We start from the raw sequence: 18212 nt of genomic DNA, 5'->3' as shown, positions 1-18212 counted from the left end.
TTGCCTTGTACAGCACTGACTATCGAAAATTAGTTTATTAGGACGTTATACCACCATACTGATGAAACGTCACATCGGATTGTTCAGAAAGTGATCCATTTTCTACAACAGCAGTCTGACAGTAGCACCAGCTGCAAAGCAAATCACAGGTTTTTATTAATATGCTCCTTCTAATACGCTATTATTTGTAGTAACTGATGATTCGCAGGGAATGTTATGACAAGTGCTACACATAGAGCGGATTTTTTTGTTATTTAACAGAGAAAAACAACTGTTACTGCATTTATTTAACATAACAGCGTCAGCTTGGTAAAAGTCAGTAGGTTTTGCCGGCATGGAAAATTCCAAAGACCTTGGGACATTCTTGGTCATATGTCAAGCTGCTTTTTGTCTTATTAACTTTAAGAGAGAGAAGAGAAACGGCTGGTGAGAAAATGACTGCTCATACCTGTTATAAGGTAAATGATAACATGAACTTGCTTCATGGACGTTCCACAACATTTAATGGAACTATGACCTATGTTCAAGTGCATGACATGTCATTTTACTTAAAGAATAAAGAATGTAATTTCTGCGGTGTAAGAAGACTAAGGTCCTTTGGGATGTGCTGTTATAGGAAAATAATCAACTTGGTGCGCATCGTACGATTCATCATTGTGAGTGAAATCCAGAAACACAACAGCCGGTGACTGAAATACGGCTTGAACTGTTATAGTAAAATAACCAACAACAGGGTGGGTTCCTTAAACGTCCTATCATGTTTTAATCCTTATATAAACTGGATTTGTGTGAAATGTAGGCTGTGAGCACATATATTATAGGGTAAGTGGTTGTCAGTGGAATGTGCTTAGTGATGAGTTGCCACTCGAAATGAATTCAAATGAATCAAAACACCAAACTTAATTCATGTAGACAGGTAGTGAGTTGCTGGAAAATATTTCTTCCTAATCAGAGAGGTGTAGTGCATTACACTCATAAAAAAGCACTCTACTTCTCTGAGTCAGTATTAACCCTGGCTCTTTGTTGAACACAGCAGCAGTTCATGGGCGGCCTGCTCGTCTTTGATGTCCTACAGTGTGCTGGGGCATGTGGGGGTCATGGCAGCCATTAGAGTTTACAGCCGAGTCAACAGTGTCAAGTAGCCTGGGTGGCCAAGGTTAGCCAAGCTGGGACACGAAGAACCCGCAGAACGGCACATGATCTGGATGTTCTTTTTTTTTAATGTTTATTTTTATTTACATATATCATAAATCATAGTACTCCTCAGCTAATTCAGACACACTATCCATTGACCTGTATAAAAAGTCTTAAGATAACAGCACTAAAATGATTTCTTAATATTTCAAACCCTGTTTCGGGCCCATCTACTGGTCGGAAAATCCAACACGGCTGATTCGACTATCCTACAAGACCGATTAGACGGATTGTGGTTGGAGCTGAAATGAGGAAAGCTCTCCAGGAACAGACTGTTCAACAGGACACACGCATTAGACTTATAGACGTACTCAAAGACTAGCGCTGTGTTTATCTGTGTTTAAGAGAAGACCCAGAATACCTAAACAGATAAAGAAGATGTGAAAATTTAAGATGGAGGATTCAATATTATTATTATTATTATTTTTGCATTGCTGCCTCAGTGTCCTTCGTTAGGGTACCTTTGCATATATCCTGATGTTATAAACAACAACAACAACAAAACTGACTGGACAGTGAACGCAGAGAGAGAAAGGGGTTGCTCGGGCCAGTACTGAACACTCTGTCCAAAGCAAACATTCACAGTGGCTGACAAACTGGCACATAAAAATAAAAGCATTCTCCATTTCTCAGTCCCCTTTCACACCCACGTCCTAAATGGGTTTATTCACTCACATTAGTGGCCTCCACCTTCAGCTGTGGACACACACACACACACACACATTAAACTGGGTCAATTCAACAGCATAAACATGATCCTGGTGGACAAATGCTTCTGTTCAAACTGGGCATAATGTATAGAGAGGTTTGTGTTCGTTCCAGGTTTTTCTGGGGATCTTCAACGTTTGCACCCAGAGTGAATAGGTACACTTGGAAACAATGGCGTTAATCCGGACATTCAAAGGGCGTTGCTCCATTCACGCCCTTGTTAAATCGCCGTTGTTTGGCTGTTAAAGAACCTTTTTTAGCTATGATCATCTCCATCGGGAAGGCGCCTCCCGAGGAGTTAAAGGAGAGCAGGTCGCTTGATCTCGCTCCGCCGTTACTGCGCATGCGTGAGCGCGACGCGCATGCGCGGTGCGCGCCGACCCGCGCGGTTAGTGACAGTCGCTCATGTTCCCCTGGTGTGTGAAATGCGTGTGATTGTGCGCGCCTGCCGCTTCATGCTCATTGAAGTTCCGACTGCCTGCTGGTGTTTACCGGCGGGAGGCCAATAAAGGAAACGTTTTGAATAATTGTTGCGTTAGTTAAGGGTAATTTACAACACAAGGCCAAGCTTCAGGTTTGCTACGACGCTGCCAAACGTGTTCCTTTAGCTATATCTCTTTCTTTTTTTTATTATGTCGGATTGGGTCAACTTTGTATATATAGTTTGCAACAATCAGGACTCTTCACATAAAGCACACTTTGCTATTTAGAAATAGTTCCAATAACTTATATATATATACACACCTAAATATTAATAGTCACAATTAAGGCAAAAAGCCAATGTCTGAGTGGGTCTAGCTAAAATACCCCTACACAAACAACCTAATAAAAACAAACCCCAAACGTCATTTATGGCTATTTAGAGACAATTGCGAATGGTAGTAGAGAGAGGAGGAGTTCGCCAGCAAATGTGGAAGTGAATGAGAGGCCATATGTTACCGTCACTGACCCTGACACACAACCGAGCCTAATGGAGTGGTGCAGTTATAACAAATGGAGTGGTCTGTTTACATGTTTACAAACAAAAGTTGCAAGCTATTTAGATTAAAAACCCAAAAGTCTATGTAGCCCAAACGGCTTAAAGATCATACCAGTGTATATGTGTTCAGAAGATGGTGTGTGTAGCTCTTTAAAACGTCCATATGAATATTTCAGGAACTCAAAGACATAAGGATGCTTGCTATGTGTCAGTGTGTGTGTGTGTGTGTGTTGGGGGAAGAAGGGGGGGGGGGGTTGCGCGAGAGCGTGCCGTTCAAGATAAAACGCAGGGGTCTTGCGTTTGTAATGCGCGAGCGTGTGTGTGTGATAAGAAGGGGGGCGCGAGAGACCCCGTCGCGTTTTGACCCCCGAAACGACTCCCGATCTCCAGCATCGCTCCCGCCTCCATTCGGCTTTTTAAACCGGGCCCATTGCTTGCTTCGCATACACACACACAAACTCACACTCACACACACGCGAGCGCGCGTATCCTTTTACAGCTTGTTGTCTCGGTCCATGGATGTGGTGATACACCGAGCAGATCGCCACACTGCCGCCGCGATCTACGTCTCTCCAGCCCGCCAAGCAGCACCGATTCACCGCGGAACAGCTCGAGATTGAGACGAAGAGAGAGAAGGAGCGAGAGAGCGCGAGAGACACACACACACACACACACAGAGAGGGGATCCCCGCGTCTCAAGGTTTGGTGCGATCTATAGGTTACAGCACAGGGTCGAATTAACACGTACAGTAGCGTACAGTGAGTCCAGATGGGAATTCAAAAACACTGAGGATTATGCTCTTCTCGCAAAGCTTACCATTAAACGTTATGATCAGAGTTATGCGTATCCAGTATTAACAGATCACTTCAAAACTTCATTACATTCAGTGCTTTAAAATACGGATTTTGCACACATACACACACACGCGCGCGCACACACACACGTGTTGGCAGTTGTGTTTTTGTAGATTACAGGCCAACATGAGCGATCTGATTTTGTGAATCATCCCGCGCTTCATTGCGCTTCCATCTTTCATCTACTGATGATCAGACATTTCGCGTTGCATGCTTGTATTTTGATATGCATTCTTTTTTTTTCTTTCTTTCTTCTTTCTTTCTTTCTTTTTCCTTTTTTTAAAAAAATCTCTGTTAGTGATTGTGACTGGTGTTCTGTCCCGGACTGCCGGATCGGTGTGTGTTGTCTTCCGCGAGAAGAGCGCGGCTTTCCGTGGCGCATGGAGAAAAGGGTACGTCTCTGCTCATGCATGCTTGCTTTAAAACAATCTTTTAGTCATTAATATCCTCACTTGAAGCACGACTGTGGATCTCGGAAGCAGGCGGTGTTTGGGTGGGAGAGAGAGAGAGAGAGATCCCGGATCTCTCTCTCTCTCTCCCAGTTTTGTTCAGCATCCTTCCTGCTTTCTCAGCGCGCGCTCACGCGGACCATAGGGCCACATCCCAAATCACATATTTCCGTATACTACACTATACCAGAATAGTAGGGGCGTGTTATTTTGATATCAATCTTGTACTGTACGGTGGTTCTAAGGGGCCACAGAATGCCACAAAAAAGAGTTGTGTAAAATATACTATATTGTGACATGTTCAGATCGGACTGTAAATAGCTTTCCAAAAAAAAACAAAAAAAAAAACACTTGAATTATTTTTTTAAGTAAATAGAAGCACAAAATGATTTCAGTGCGTTGTTAAAGAAATCTTATAATGCGGCACAGGCATTTAAAAATATTATTGCACATGACAATATGGTAATATGAGCATTCAGGTCGCCCGGTAAATTGCTTTCCTTATAAAACCGCATTATTAAACCATAAGCAAAGGGGAAAATGAAGTGCACAGCTTTCTCAAAAAAAAAAAAAAAAACTCCATACATCTCTTAACAATTTATAGTTTAAACCTAAACATCAGGATTAGAAATAATAGGCGCAAACAGCGGAAGAAAATAATAGACAGGGCCGAAAGAAGAGCAGGGGAAGTCAGTAAGTAGGTCAACTTTTTTGCTAGACTGAGCTGGCGAGTTAAGCGGCTATAAAGGCGAATTGGCTCAGACCTTAATGCAGAATAATTCTGGCATGTTACCCTTATCATCCATGCATAAAAACAGCTCTGGATCTGCTGTATATCTATTGCCTAAAAGTATAATTATGTTTATGATATGATAATCACTACTCAGCAGGCAGCTAATTCATTTCCAGGTCAGTAAAAAAAAAAAAAAAACTTTCTACAAATTTCTGTTCTTTTAATCCGAGTGTTTACTTGCAGAAGTTTAGTTGCCTTAAACTTGGAAGACCTGTACATTTACAAGTTAACATTAGATCAGATAGGTGCTTATACAGCTCGTATAAACTGAACTTGCCTAGGAAATTATTTTTGTTGAAAATAGGAAGAGAGTCTGAATCAACTGTTAAATAGACTGCATCCTAAAAGTTAGCAAAAAAAAAAAAAAATTAATTTTTCTGCTTTCTGCACAGTAAACCATCAAGCATAATTTATGATAATTTTTGTGTGTAATAAAGACCTATGGTGCATGTAATTCCTTAATAATAATAATAATAATAATAATAATAATAATAATAATAATAATAATTGTAATAATAATAATAATAATAATAATAATAATAATAATAATAAAACTATAACTTGATTCTATGCTGTAGTGTACAATCTCATAGAAAGCCCGCTTTTTTGCTCTATTGACTTTGCAGCTGTATAATAGGACTAAGTACGTGTTTAGATCTATAGCATGAAACAATAACATTTATGCTCAAAAACCTTTAGACAAAACCAACTTTTTATCCGCAAACGCAGTGAAGTCATTAAAGCAGCAATGCACTTATTACAGTTTTATTTAAGGCGAACGGAGTGAAAGCTCACGTGCATTCTGCGAAACCGTTCAATAAACGGGAAGGAAAAACCCGTGCAAGCTGTACTTAAAGTCTGAAAGGAGTTCAATCAAAGGCAGTTAAAGTGCATTTAATACTTATTAGCACCGCGGTTATTTCTGCGTACTTGTCACTTTAACTCTGATTATTGTTTGTCGTGCATAATACAGGCTGCTGCGTATTAATGTGATTGCTGCAGCCTAATTATTTCAATTTGTCAGCCTTCAGATTGCAGACTGGTAACAAGCAGAAGCCCAGAAGAAGTCGTAATGATTATCAATAATTGTATCTTGATCAGGCTGAGTATTTTATCTCTGCTATAGCTGATCTGTTACCTTTGATCAAGTTATAATAAAAGCGCGCAGTTTCTGAGCAGGGTATTTGTCAGATCATCAGATGAGGAGGCTTTTGTCATTACAGAATATTCTGCAACAGCGATCCTCTTTATAGTTAATCAGATTTCTAACCTAATTAGGCGGTTTTTTTTTTCTAATAAACTATCCTATAAACAATCCTACAAACGGTTATTTTTTTTTATAGAGACTTTTCAGAAATGCACACACTCCAATATAGCCTGTGACAAAATAAATCAGCTAACGCACGTTTACACCAAACGCTTTTAAAATGAATTAAAGCGCCTTAATGAGGTGAGACGATACAGCGCATGCGCAGATTTGCATGTTTACTATGCGATCATGTCGTTTCCACGTAAAGGTCCGTGCAAAATCGCACCATCCTTACCGAAATTTTGACAGTTTCACACATGCATTGATGCTTTAGTATTTTTAAAATAATAAAAAATGACGATAATGTAAACATTTATTGCAGAAAAAAAGATGTGTGGTAACTGGACCTGTAACATTTACCACCAATCAAGAGCTTCTTTAGATAACTAAAATATTAGATATATGGCATTGTTTGGTAGAACCTTTCCAAACATATTTTTATACGGTCCAGTTGGTTTTATTTCATATCATTTGTATTATAATTTCATCTAAACACTTGTTGTGACTGCATTGGCCTGTGTTTATCACAATTTTGCAGTCAATGACGAGTAATATGATGCGTTTTAACGTACTTGTCTAATGGCGTAAAATATACATATATATTTTATAAATATACATATAAATATACATATATATATATAAGTATACATATATATTTTCCGTGGTACAAACAATGTCATTTTACCCATTAGGGAGCTATGGTGGTTGTTCAGGTTCAGTTGTGTAATAGAAAAAATCTAATCAAATCATTTTTTGTCTTCATTTTTCATAGTTGTCCAATGTCGGTCATTTTACAGGTACATTTTTTTTTGCTGTAAATTTACGTCAAAATCAAACACGTCATGATGCACATTTAGACTGGGGAAAAAATATATATTAACCAATTATATAAGAAAAACATGGATCTAATTTCCCTTTCAGTATCTAGCCAAGCTCTGACGGATAAAAGCTGCACGTCGTTTTTCACCAAGATGTCTTATATTATGTTCTGCGTTTAAATAAAAGGTCCCATAATGTTGTAAGTCCTCCTTTACTGACGATCAATGTAAATCGAAAGGTGCAGTTCAATACGTCTCTCTCTACAATCTCTGTTTTTCCTCAGTATGAAGAGCTGGTGCAGTACCCAGGGTCAGAGGTCATGCCCGTGGGGGGGTACGGGGAGGCGATGAGGTCACTACCACCGTCTCACTATGGCCACAGTGTCCCTGACTCTCTCAAACACTACCGTGATCAGATCTACGGGTAAGGCGCGACATAAACACATATGTCAATGTCACATGACCGTTCTCTGTTTATACACTGGGATGTTAGTGTGTACTCTAAATCTTCGTAATATCTGCGCAGCCACCCTCTGTTTCCTCTCTTGGCCTTGGTGTTTGAGAAGTGTGAGTTGGCTACGTGTTCACCGCGTGACTCCAGCTCACTGTCGAATGCGTCCCATCATCCCAGCATGACGGGTCACAGCGATGTCTGCTCTTCCGAATCATTCAACGAAGACATCGCGGCCTTCGCCAAACAGGTTAGTGGCAGCACTGGCAGACAATCCTTGACTCCTTGCACTTCAATATGTAAGAGATTTGATATTAAGGCATTAGATAATGGATTTGTTTTTGTTTTAAGATCCGGTCAGAGAAACCCATCTTCTCATCAAATCCAGAACTGGATAATCTGGTAAGATGTACTGCCTTTACACACACAAACCCAAACCTGAGGTTCATATATGTTTACATTTTTCTGTTAGTTTGTTAGAGATATTTCTAGTCTACTTTTTATATACTCCATGTTGGCTTATTTTATTGCTTTCAGAGGCAGTGGTTCTAGTTCTCATGTTTTAGTGCACAATGTTTTAGTAATTGTCGATTTTTTTTTTGGTTCCTGAGTGGCCCAATAGCTTAGCAGTTACACTATTAGCCGCATCTCATGATTTAGAATCCCGAAGATGCTGAAGCCATGGTCGGTAGACTAGAGAGTGAAATCGGTGGTAGTGACAGCATTACTCTTTTTCCTCCTGTCAGTCAGTGCAACACTAGCCAATTGTGGGCTTCTGTGAGCTCATGTTTGTGGAAGAATTTGTGTAAGGCTTTCCTCTGAGTGTGTGACGCTGCTTTTTGACGGCATGAACAGCAGTATGAAAAGATACGGCATCTCAGAGGAAGTATGTACTAGCATTGACCCTCAGCTTGTGTGGGTGGAAATTGGTAAATTTCCAAATTGGGGAGAAAATGATTGACATTAATGTGATTAATCACATTAGAAAGCTAGAATGTTTTTTTTTTGTCAAATTAGTACTTATATATATATTTTTTATTTTCTGATACAGATGATCCAGGCCATCCAAGTACTACGCTTTCACCTACTAGAGCTAGAAAAGGTATAGTAAAATTTCAACATTCATTGTTTGTTTTTAACCACTGACTGTTGTCTATTTTATGACGGGTTTCTCTGGTAGACATTTTTATTTAGAAAGAACCTCATTTTCTCTTTCTAAAATGACAGGTTCATGATCTGTGTGATAATTTCTGCCATCGCTACATCACCTGTCTTAAGGGCAAAATGCCCACTGATTTGGTGCTAGAGGATCGCGAGTCCGGATCCAAATCTGACATGGAGGATTTCACTGGATCTTGTACAAGTCTTTCAGAGCAGGTGAGTGATTCAGATTCAGTAGGAAAAACCGAATCTTTAGATATCCTCTATAGGTGATAAGTGAAGATGGCTCTCACTGTGTATATGTTTAACTGGGTTTCTTTTGTGTAATCTAGAATCAGTCTTGGTTGAGAGACACAGATGACTGTTTGTCAACGCCGTCAGGTACTCCGAGCGCCTCCTGTGGACTCGCCTCGCACAGTGTGGACGCTTGCAGCGACGCTGGTACTTACAACGCGCACACACACACACACACACACACACACACACACACATATACATTTCGAATGTAGAGACTCTTTCTGAAGTCTATCTAATGTCATCAATATGCACCTTCAAATCCTGCCATGCCTTATAATTGGGTTACTCTATATATATATATATTTATATAACTCTTTATTATATAGTTATTATGAAAATTTTCTACTTTCTGTCCCTGCTGTTATTTATTTGCTTATTTTACATTTAGATTTTTTAAAATGTCTTTTTATTAATTCTGCTTGTTTTTAGTTCATGCGACAATTAACATAAATGTTATTATTATTATTTTTATTTTTATTTTTATTATTATTGCAGAAAGAATTATGAGAATCCACAATTAATTCAAAGTAAGAGATTCAATATTTCTAAGAATTAAGAACTAGTGGAATGATGAACAGGAATTAAGATTTAACAACAGATTTCATTTATGGAATTAGGCTGGTAGATGAGGAGATTTTCAGGAATGAGAGGAACAGACGCACACTGCTGAAATTAGATTGGCATTAAGCAAAAGCAATATAGCTCCAGGAACGGAAATGTTCCACCTGCTGAAATCATGTTCACCTGCATGGGATTGCGAGCGCATAATAACACACACACACAGAAATACATAGTTATAAAAAAGTTTGTAACTATGTAATTGCATTGTTGTTGCATCTTACAGGAGATGGACTGGACGCTGTAGCGTCTCCTAGCACGGGAGAAGAGGACGAGACGGACCGAGACAGACGAAACAACAAGAAACGAGGGATCTTTCCCAAAGTGGCAACCAACATCATGAGAGCTTGGCTCTTCCAGCACCTATCAGTAAGTCAGACACAGAGGCACTAAAAAAAACAGAATTGTGTAATAGTGTTGTATTAGTAATGCAAATAAGAGAAGTATATGAGCTGACAAGAAGAGATACTGGGGGATCTAATAGAAGATTCCGGAGATGAAGTCATGGCGTCTCGAACCAGTCGGTGTGAAATCTGAATTTTATGAACTCGCAGCCGGGGAATTATTGCACAGCTGAATGGAGTTGAAATGAGAGGTGCCGGCGCAGTACAGTAACGAGCATATGGTAATTAGCCGCTAATGAAGCTGCTGTAATTACGCACATAATTGAACTCCGGCACATTGACTATAAATAAAGACAGGAGAGGCACTGTGCAGACGGCATCGGCTCTGTCTCGATCGAAGATTCGTGCCTGCTCAATTACTGCAGTGTACTTTGTTATACAGTGACTTCACATGCACTTTTTTTTTGAACATTTGCCATTGGGAAAAAGATAAAAACGTGCTAGTGCATGAGTATACGAAAAAGACATGAGTGAGACTGGCAAGTGGTAGCTTTGTAGCATTTATTGCTTTGTGTTTTGATGCTGCCTTTACATGCTTATGGCATGTTTAATTCCAAAAATAACAAGCTCCCTACAACTGACCATGATGCCATGATGTCATAAATACTTGTTGAGTAAAATGCATCTTTTTTCTTTTGTCCAGCATCCATACCCTTCCGAAGAACAGAAAAAACAACTCTCTCAAGATACAGGACTCACCATCCTTCAGGTCAACAACTGGTGAGTACACCTCTAATTTCCTCGTTCACGCTGACCTTCCTTCTGATGAATGGCAGCTGATGAACCATCTACTGCACCATGATCAATACTCGCTTTTTAATGAGGATATATGCTAGATGCAAGAAACGTTAATAAAGCTCATTCTTACCTGCGTATCTGTTTATCTGTTCAGGCTTTGTGTATGTAACACTGTTCTTTTACTGAGCATCAGTTAAGGCTTAATTCCCTTTGAGTCTGAGCCTGTGTATTACATTACAAGCATAATATACATTATAATAGCTGGGATCCTTATTCATTATTATACAGTTATGTATGTACAGAATGTATTATGTAATATTTTTTTTCTGCTAAACTGTAATAGTACAGATAGAAGTGAGGAGTTCTGCAAGTATCGGTAATGGGGCCATTTTGGTTCTTATACAAAAACATCTATTAGGGTTAAAATTTGAGTAATATATCTGAATTTTTGAATTCTTGTCAGTCAATATCAGTGCTTAGCCATGTTAAGACTAAGTGTAAAGTCTTGCTAGCAACCAACTATTGTATATCACTAATAGACCTCTTATGCAACATTTGTACACTATATACTTGTTTGTAACGTGTGATGTCTGCACTCTCATCTTGATCAGGTTTATAAACGCCCGACGCCGAATAGTCCAGCCCATGATTGACCAGTCGAATCGCTCAGGTAAAAACAAACAAACAAAACCAATGCAGTATCTTCCATTTTATTTCTAGCTTGGTGTTTAAGTGCTCTGAATCATATGTATATGTGACCACACAGGTCAAGGTGCCCCATACAGCCCAGAGGGAGGAGCGATAGGAGGTTATGGATTAGACAGTCAGCCTCATTTAGGCCTTCGGACAGCAGGTAAACACAACCACATATACTGTGTACAGCAGCCAGGAGAAAAACATTCCTATGCAATGCAATACAGTACATAAGCCAAGGTTCATACTGTGTTCTGATTGGCTGAGTCCCATTTACTTATGTTGGGATGCAAAATGAATTTAAGCACAACTATGAATCTATGCTCTTGGGCATAACTTTGACAATGAGACTGAATAATGATTTAGGCTAGATCTATAATTACATCAGTGTAGTGCTGCTAAATAAAAGATTTTTTAAACATTTCAGAGGCAGTGAAGCCCTCAGTAAAGATTTATTTTATGAACATAATCCAGAAAATCAGAAATTCAGCACATTTATCAAATGTGCACCATAGTATTTTGGCTGTTTATTGAATTTTCACATTATTTATTAAATGATTTCGTATACTGACGCTTGGATTAAACGCATTAATTTTAAGTGACAGTCAGATAATCATAACAAATCTAATAAGACATATAATAGGTCTGATAATGGCTGTGATTTCCGTCACGGCAAAAAAACCCCAAAAAACATATATCACAGACCCCCCTGAATAGGTGAACCACATGACTGAAAAGTGTCACAAAAAGTGGCCTAAATTTTTATCTTTCAATTAGTTTAAAGAGAAACGTTGGGAGTCGTGCTGCACTTACCCTCAATTTATGATGCATTTCAACATCCATGTTTAATTAAAATGTTTTGCAGCCATTGTTTTTTGTAGATTTATTAATGGTAAATTAATACTGATTATTAATTCTGTAGTAAATACAAATCAGTTAAAGAGAACAGATAGTAAATTTAAGACCAGACTCGAAATAACTGTAAATAATCTTACCCTCATTCCATTCTGCAGGTCTTCAGGGAATGCCGTCTCTGCCTGGAGACTACCCCGGTGCACTCTTGCCCCAGCCGGGTTACACCCATGCGGCTCCGTCGCTGCACCCTTACCCCGGCCCCCACCCTGCCATGCTCCTGCACCCACCCCCCCATCCGCACTCGGCAGAGCCTCTAATTGGACAAGGCCTGGACATCCATGCCCACTGAGAGCGGGGGAGGGGAATGAAACCGGGCTCACACACTCCCGAGTGCACTAGTTTCACCTCAGTAAACATGACGGCACGATTTCATAAACTTCGACACCTTGTCATGTTATGACACTAACCCTTTATAATCACCGTCTTAAAAACTGACACGAAACCTCTTATGTCTGTTTTTTCTTACATTACAAACTGATATCAGAGGCAACACAGCGGTAAGGTTCCGGTATAGGCTTTTTCCTACTGTATAAAGTAATGGAAATTCTGGCACCGTAAAACTAGATCTGGATATGGGTTTTGCTTCGTCAGCAAAGTGTTGAGCCGAAAGTTTCCAGCTTTATGTTCATATACATAAGCACCAACCAAGAACTGATGGTACTCAGGGACGAGATGTTCACGCCACGGAGGATAGTTTGTAGATTTGTCAACATCGTGTTGTGCTATTTCTTATCCTGTGCCAACGTTTAAGTTGCTTTAAAAACATTTATAAGCACAACAAATGATTATTATTGTTATTTTTTATTATTTTTTTCAAATGATATTTGTTGATTATATGGGGTGCAATTGAACTTTAATTTGTATTTCAGATGTCCATTTTTACATATATTTTTCTGGCAAAAAAATCTATTGAAATTTATCATGCAGATTTATGGATTCGTTTTTACTGTTGATGAAATGTAACGATCCATCAACAAGCATTTTCAGGCTCATTCATTTGATCACGTATTCAATGTTGGATGTGACCGTGGTGGTGTTCACTCTCAGGGTACTACATGTTGCTGTTAGGGTGGTGTATGTATCATTTACCTAGAAAGGTGTGTCTTTAATACGGTATGCTCCTTTTTATGTAGCTTAAGTCATTTTAAAAGCTACATTACATTCATACGTCCAGGTGAGAGATACATAAAGGATATGTTTTGCCTACAAAATTAGAAGAAAATGTCCCAGAACCCCAAGTTCCATTAGTTCCTGGTTTGGCTTGTCCTTGTTTCTAGAGTGTGCAGTGGAAAAATCCCCATACAGCCACACTATCTGTATGTTGTCTAAAGTTTCTCACACATTAATGTACACAACTAATTTTGCACGGTATGTCTGGTTAGACTCATGTCTTCCTATGGCCTTTCTGCTTCCTGAACTGAAATTCGAGGCTTTTTGGAGCCTCTCTGCCTTGCCCAGAGACTGCTCGTCAGGAACGTGAACAGAGGAGCACACCAGATTCCTGCAGTCTGGTGCCTTCACAACTCTACCAAAAAAAAAAAAAAAAATCCTGTAACTGTCTCCTTGAACCGATGTATTCAAGCCTTGCCACAAACCCAAAGACTTAATTGCTGGATCTGTTGGACGAAACGAGAGTTTGAACTGTGAATTATAGCTGGGTTCCTCAAGCAGTCCCATATGCTACGGACCAATCCTAGTCTTCCCATAAAGAGGGCAGTTTTAACCCCTTGTCATTAATGGCACTCTTGTCATTTGTACACCATATTTAATTTAATTTTGCTTTAATGTTGAATCTATTTTTGTATTTATGTCTGTCGAAGACTCGGGATCACCAAACTTTGAGTCGACGTTAATCTTCAGTTTTTTTGAAGTTTGTCTTTAAAGGTAGCATTCACCATGTCCTAACATATAGCATATTGTTACGTTTGCTGTAAACGATCGAACTAGCACAGCGTCTTTGTTTTTCCACGTGTATTCTGTGTTAACATTTTTGGTAAACTGTTTCGAACAGAGTAAATTCTGTGAGGAGTTCTGCAAGTACCGATGTCGGGTCCGTTTCGTTTCTTATACAGAGGGATATGTTCCTGCCTGTTTTTAAGTAACTTGACTGATATTTGGATTCTATAAAGATCTTGTCCCTCATCTCTGTAATAATAAAACAAATCTAAACCCAGTGGTAGAAATGACAATAATCCTAATTATAATATTGGAATGGTTAATATTGATAATGTGTCACATCTAGTCCTATTAAATATAGTTTTTATTCCATATGCATACAGAGAAAACTAACAAAAGCCACTTTGACCGGAAGATAATTAATATAATATTATTTATATATATATATATATATATATATATATATATATATATTAACCACACAAAAAATCAATAAAGCACAAAAAATATATGAATAATATTTAAAAATTATATACAAGGAATATATTAGATATACTTGTTATATCACAATAGCTTTTTTAATGTATTCAGAGAAAATTTGGATAAAAACAGAATGTTTGTTTGTACTGAATTACATAAGAAACCACATTATTATTATTATTATTATTATTATTATTATTATTATTATTATTAATAATAATAATATTCTGCAGTATATTTATACTAAATTATATTGTGAATTCACATTATAATTCAGTACAAAACACAGTCTGAATTTTCTCTAAATACATAAAAAAAATGCTATTTAACTTAAAGAATGGAGATCACATTAAATGTAAAATTGAGAATCAGCAGAAAATTTTAACAAGAAATTCACTCCTCACGATTCTGATTTTTAAAAACAAACAAACTCTAAAACGGTCCAGCAAATTTAGATTTCTGTGTTCAGATAAATCGTTGAAGGGATCTGATCTAACATGATCACAGTTTTTACACAAACCTGTGGAGTCTCGAGCGCATGCTGTTGTTAAAGCAAAAGGAAACGATAAAGCGCATGTAAATACGTCTGAGAGTGCATATCTCACTCTATTCAGTGTTGATGAGATGATTTGTAATGAGGAAATTTTGTATTACATTTGAAAAGAGTGTCAAATAAAAGTATTATCATTACTGGTAGTCTTCTTGGACCCTGCTGTATTCGAATCGGAGCACAGAATAAACTGAGCAAAGTTGCTAGATTTGTTATTCAGCGGTGTAATGTGCCGTGTTGTTCTGAGTAGGTTGTTAAATCCAATTTCATACAGCAGCTTTAAAGGATCAGGAATATATCCCATGAGCTTCTGCATTCGCTCTACATCTTGCAATCCTGGTTAAAACTGAGACTATTCATGCCTAGCGACCTTCCCACTCTTTCTTTCATCCACTCACTTCTGCACTTTCATGCATTGCGACCCCTAACCATGCTAATGTGATGAATGCAGCTTGCAGCAGGGGTTAGAGTTCGTCCAGGGGTTAACAGGAAGTGGCATCTCTCTTTGACCCCTGCAGCTAACCCTGAGCCACTTTAGATCTTGGTTGCTTTCAGTGTTTTGCACTGTTTTCTTCTTGTATAATAATGGATGTTTACTCTGGGTGCAAGGCATTTTAATGGACATTGTGGACTTGCTCCATGTTGGATACAAAGGTTTAGAGGGGGAAAAGAAGAGAGGCATTCAAACGTCTTTGAATTTGCCTGAATTAAAATGAAGAAAGATGTAGAAGAGATATGCGGAAAAAGAAAAAGAGAAAATAAAGGCTTGGGGTAGCTTAGGTTGTATCGAATCCATCGTTCAACTGCAAGGGAGTGCTGAATATTCACTGGTGTATGTGGACGTAGTAACTTCCTGCAGCAGGGAGGAAACCCATACAAATCTACACAAATTCTCCTTTATAATAGCTCCAGCGTCATTACACTTGTACAATGTGTATGTGATCGTGTGTGTGTGTGTGTGTGTGTGTGTGTGTAGCTTTGTGTGAGAGGAAGGGGGAGTGGGAGGACTGCGAACGGACATTAATCATCCAATTACACACCTGTCAGAATCTAGACAAGGGAGCTGAGGAGGGAGTGAGAGAGAGAGAGGGAAAGTGAAAAAAAGAGAGAGTAAGAGACAGAGAGAGAGAGAGAGAGAGAGAGAGAGAGAGAGAATAAAATATGCTAAACTGAAAAGAGCTGGGGTTTTGTTTACAGAACATTAATGAAACGAAAAAGCAGTGAGTAAGAAGTAAAATTAGAGATTGAAGGTGGATAGTGAAGGGTCCAAAGTGTTCTCAGGTTTGGTCTCAAATCAAATCTACAACAAAAACATGAAGATTTCCCCGTGTTCAGTGTAAACATGGCGTATTTTATGATAAAACGACACGATTCATTCACATGTGAAATGTATACATGCGGCTTGTTGACGCTCTTTCTTCCCCCTACCTACAAAATTGATTTGACTTCCCCCAAATGAATAATTAATTTTTTTTTTTTTGACATTTTGGTGCCATATTTGTCACATGTGATTATGTGAATAAATTGTGATCACACAAGAAAAACAAATAAGAACATTTTGTGTGTATTTTACACCTACAGCTTTTCACTGCTTCATCATTCACAATTTTTTTTTCCTATCATCACACGTTTTTTTTTGTTTTTTTTTGTCATTCCGTTTTTCACATGCACTCCATGCGGTTTCATTGTTTGATCAGGATTTCTCCCTCTTTTTCACATTTGATCACATCTTGTACACGTTATTTCCCGGCAATTTCAGGGCACAGCATTGTTGAAATGCACCTTTACATATTTTTGATCCTAGCATGTAAAACGTGCGAAAATCACATGGAAAATGAATCTGATTTAGCCGAAAGGCAATGGAATTCATCTGTTATAAAAGATAAGGCAAGAAAACAAAGACTTTAGAAAGTGGATTGTTATAATGCGTCCACTAGATTAACTCAGGGAGTAAATTGGTTGGAGAAGGTTTAGCCACCAGTGCTGGTTTATTTATCTCCATTAATGGCGGCACAGTCATTAGAGCTGACACTCATTAGCGAGCTGTCAGTCAGAACTTTCCCCCAGCAGAGGAATACACAGTGGTCTTTCCTGATCCAAGCAAACAGAAGAGTGTGTGCAGGCGGGATCAGTGTGTGCTCACGGCCTCTTCTCTTTTCCCTCCCTGTAGGAACACTGTCCCTATGTTTCAAACGCCTCAGGCCTCCACCATCTGTGTATTCACTAACTCACACACGAAGGCCATATATCCAATTTACAGCCCAGCTGAATGCATAATATTGTTTCATACTTGAAATCACGTGTTAAAATGCACAATCATGTATGTTAAAAAGAAATGCCGTGTTGTTAACCGGGTGGTTCATCGAGGCTTTCTGACTCCAGTCGGTTTTCGGCATTCGGGAAAAAAGCCAGCCCAGATGTTTTATTAGCAACGCTATGATCATAAATGCAGGCTGAATGCCAGATGCCTCATTAGGCAAATGTGATTAGGTTTGCAATTTTGACTTTTGACTTCCATATGTACCCCGTGAACGTGTGTGTTTGTGATTAAGGACGATGGATTACCGTGTGCACATGATCAAGCATGTCTATGCATGTATAAGCGTATGAGGTAGCGTGCATGAGCAGTAGCATGTGTACATTTCTGTGTACACACTTGTATGTCATGCTGAATGTATTTACTAGCCACAGCTACAGGAGAGACTTATTTAAAGCATAGGTACTGTTTTGTTTTGTTTTTTACTGACGACCCAGCTTTATTTCAAGGAACAGAATGAACACAAAACGATCAAAATGATTTTGCTTTCAATAAAACATAAATGCACCAAATTAGTTTTTCTTAGAAAATACTAGCTGTGGAAACTTCACCAGATTGAATTTGATGTTTTCCTCCTAGATATTTGA

At 38.7% G+C, this 18212-nt stretch overlaps 1 protein-coding gene across 1 annotated transcript; it reads left to right on the top strand.

The window, feature by feature from the left end:
* Window positions 1–3147: 3147 nt before the first annotated feature.
* meis3 (myeloid ecotropic viral integration site 3) lies at window positions 3148–14709 on the top strand. Its single transcript, XM_058372762.1, has 13 exons — window positions 3148–3581; window positions 4035–4128; window positions 7390–7529; window positions 7632–7806; window positions 7908–7958; window positions 8608–8658; window positions 8784–8933; window positions 9050–9158; window positions 9859–10001; window positions 10680–10756; window positions 11386–11444; window positions 11541–11627; window positions 12481–14709. The coding sequence occupies exons 2-13, from the start codon at window positions 4117–4119 to the stop codon at window positions 12669–12671; spliced, it is 1245 nt and encodes a 414-aa protein (XP_058228745.1). The 5' UTR covers window positions 3148–3581; window positions 4035–4116; the 3' UTR covers window positions 12672–14709.
* Window positions 14710–18212: the final 3503 nt, after the last annotated feature.

The sequence above is a fragment of the Hemibagrus wyckioides genome, linkage group LG20 (assembly GCF_019097595.1).
Source record: "Hemibagrus wyckioides isolate EC202008001 linkage group LG20, SWU_Hwy_1.0, whole genome shotgun sequence".
NCBI lineage: Eukaryota > Metazoa > Chordata > Actinopteri > Siluriformes > Bagridae > Hemibagrus > Hemibagrus wyckioides.
This window is presented reverse-complemented; position numbering and strand designations above follow the sequence as displayed.

Coding starts and splice junctions, on each gene's coding strand:
- meis3 (XM_058372762.1), top strand. Junction 7,807..7,907: donor TCGCGGCCTTCGCCAAACAG/GTTAGTGGCAGC, acceptor TTTTGTTTTAAG/ATCCGGTCAGAGAAACCCAT. Junction 10,757..11,385: donor ATCCTTCAGGTCAACAACTG/GTGAGTACACCT, acceptor CATCTTGATCAG/GTTTATAAACGCCCGACGCC.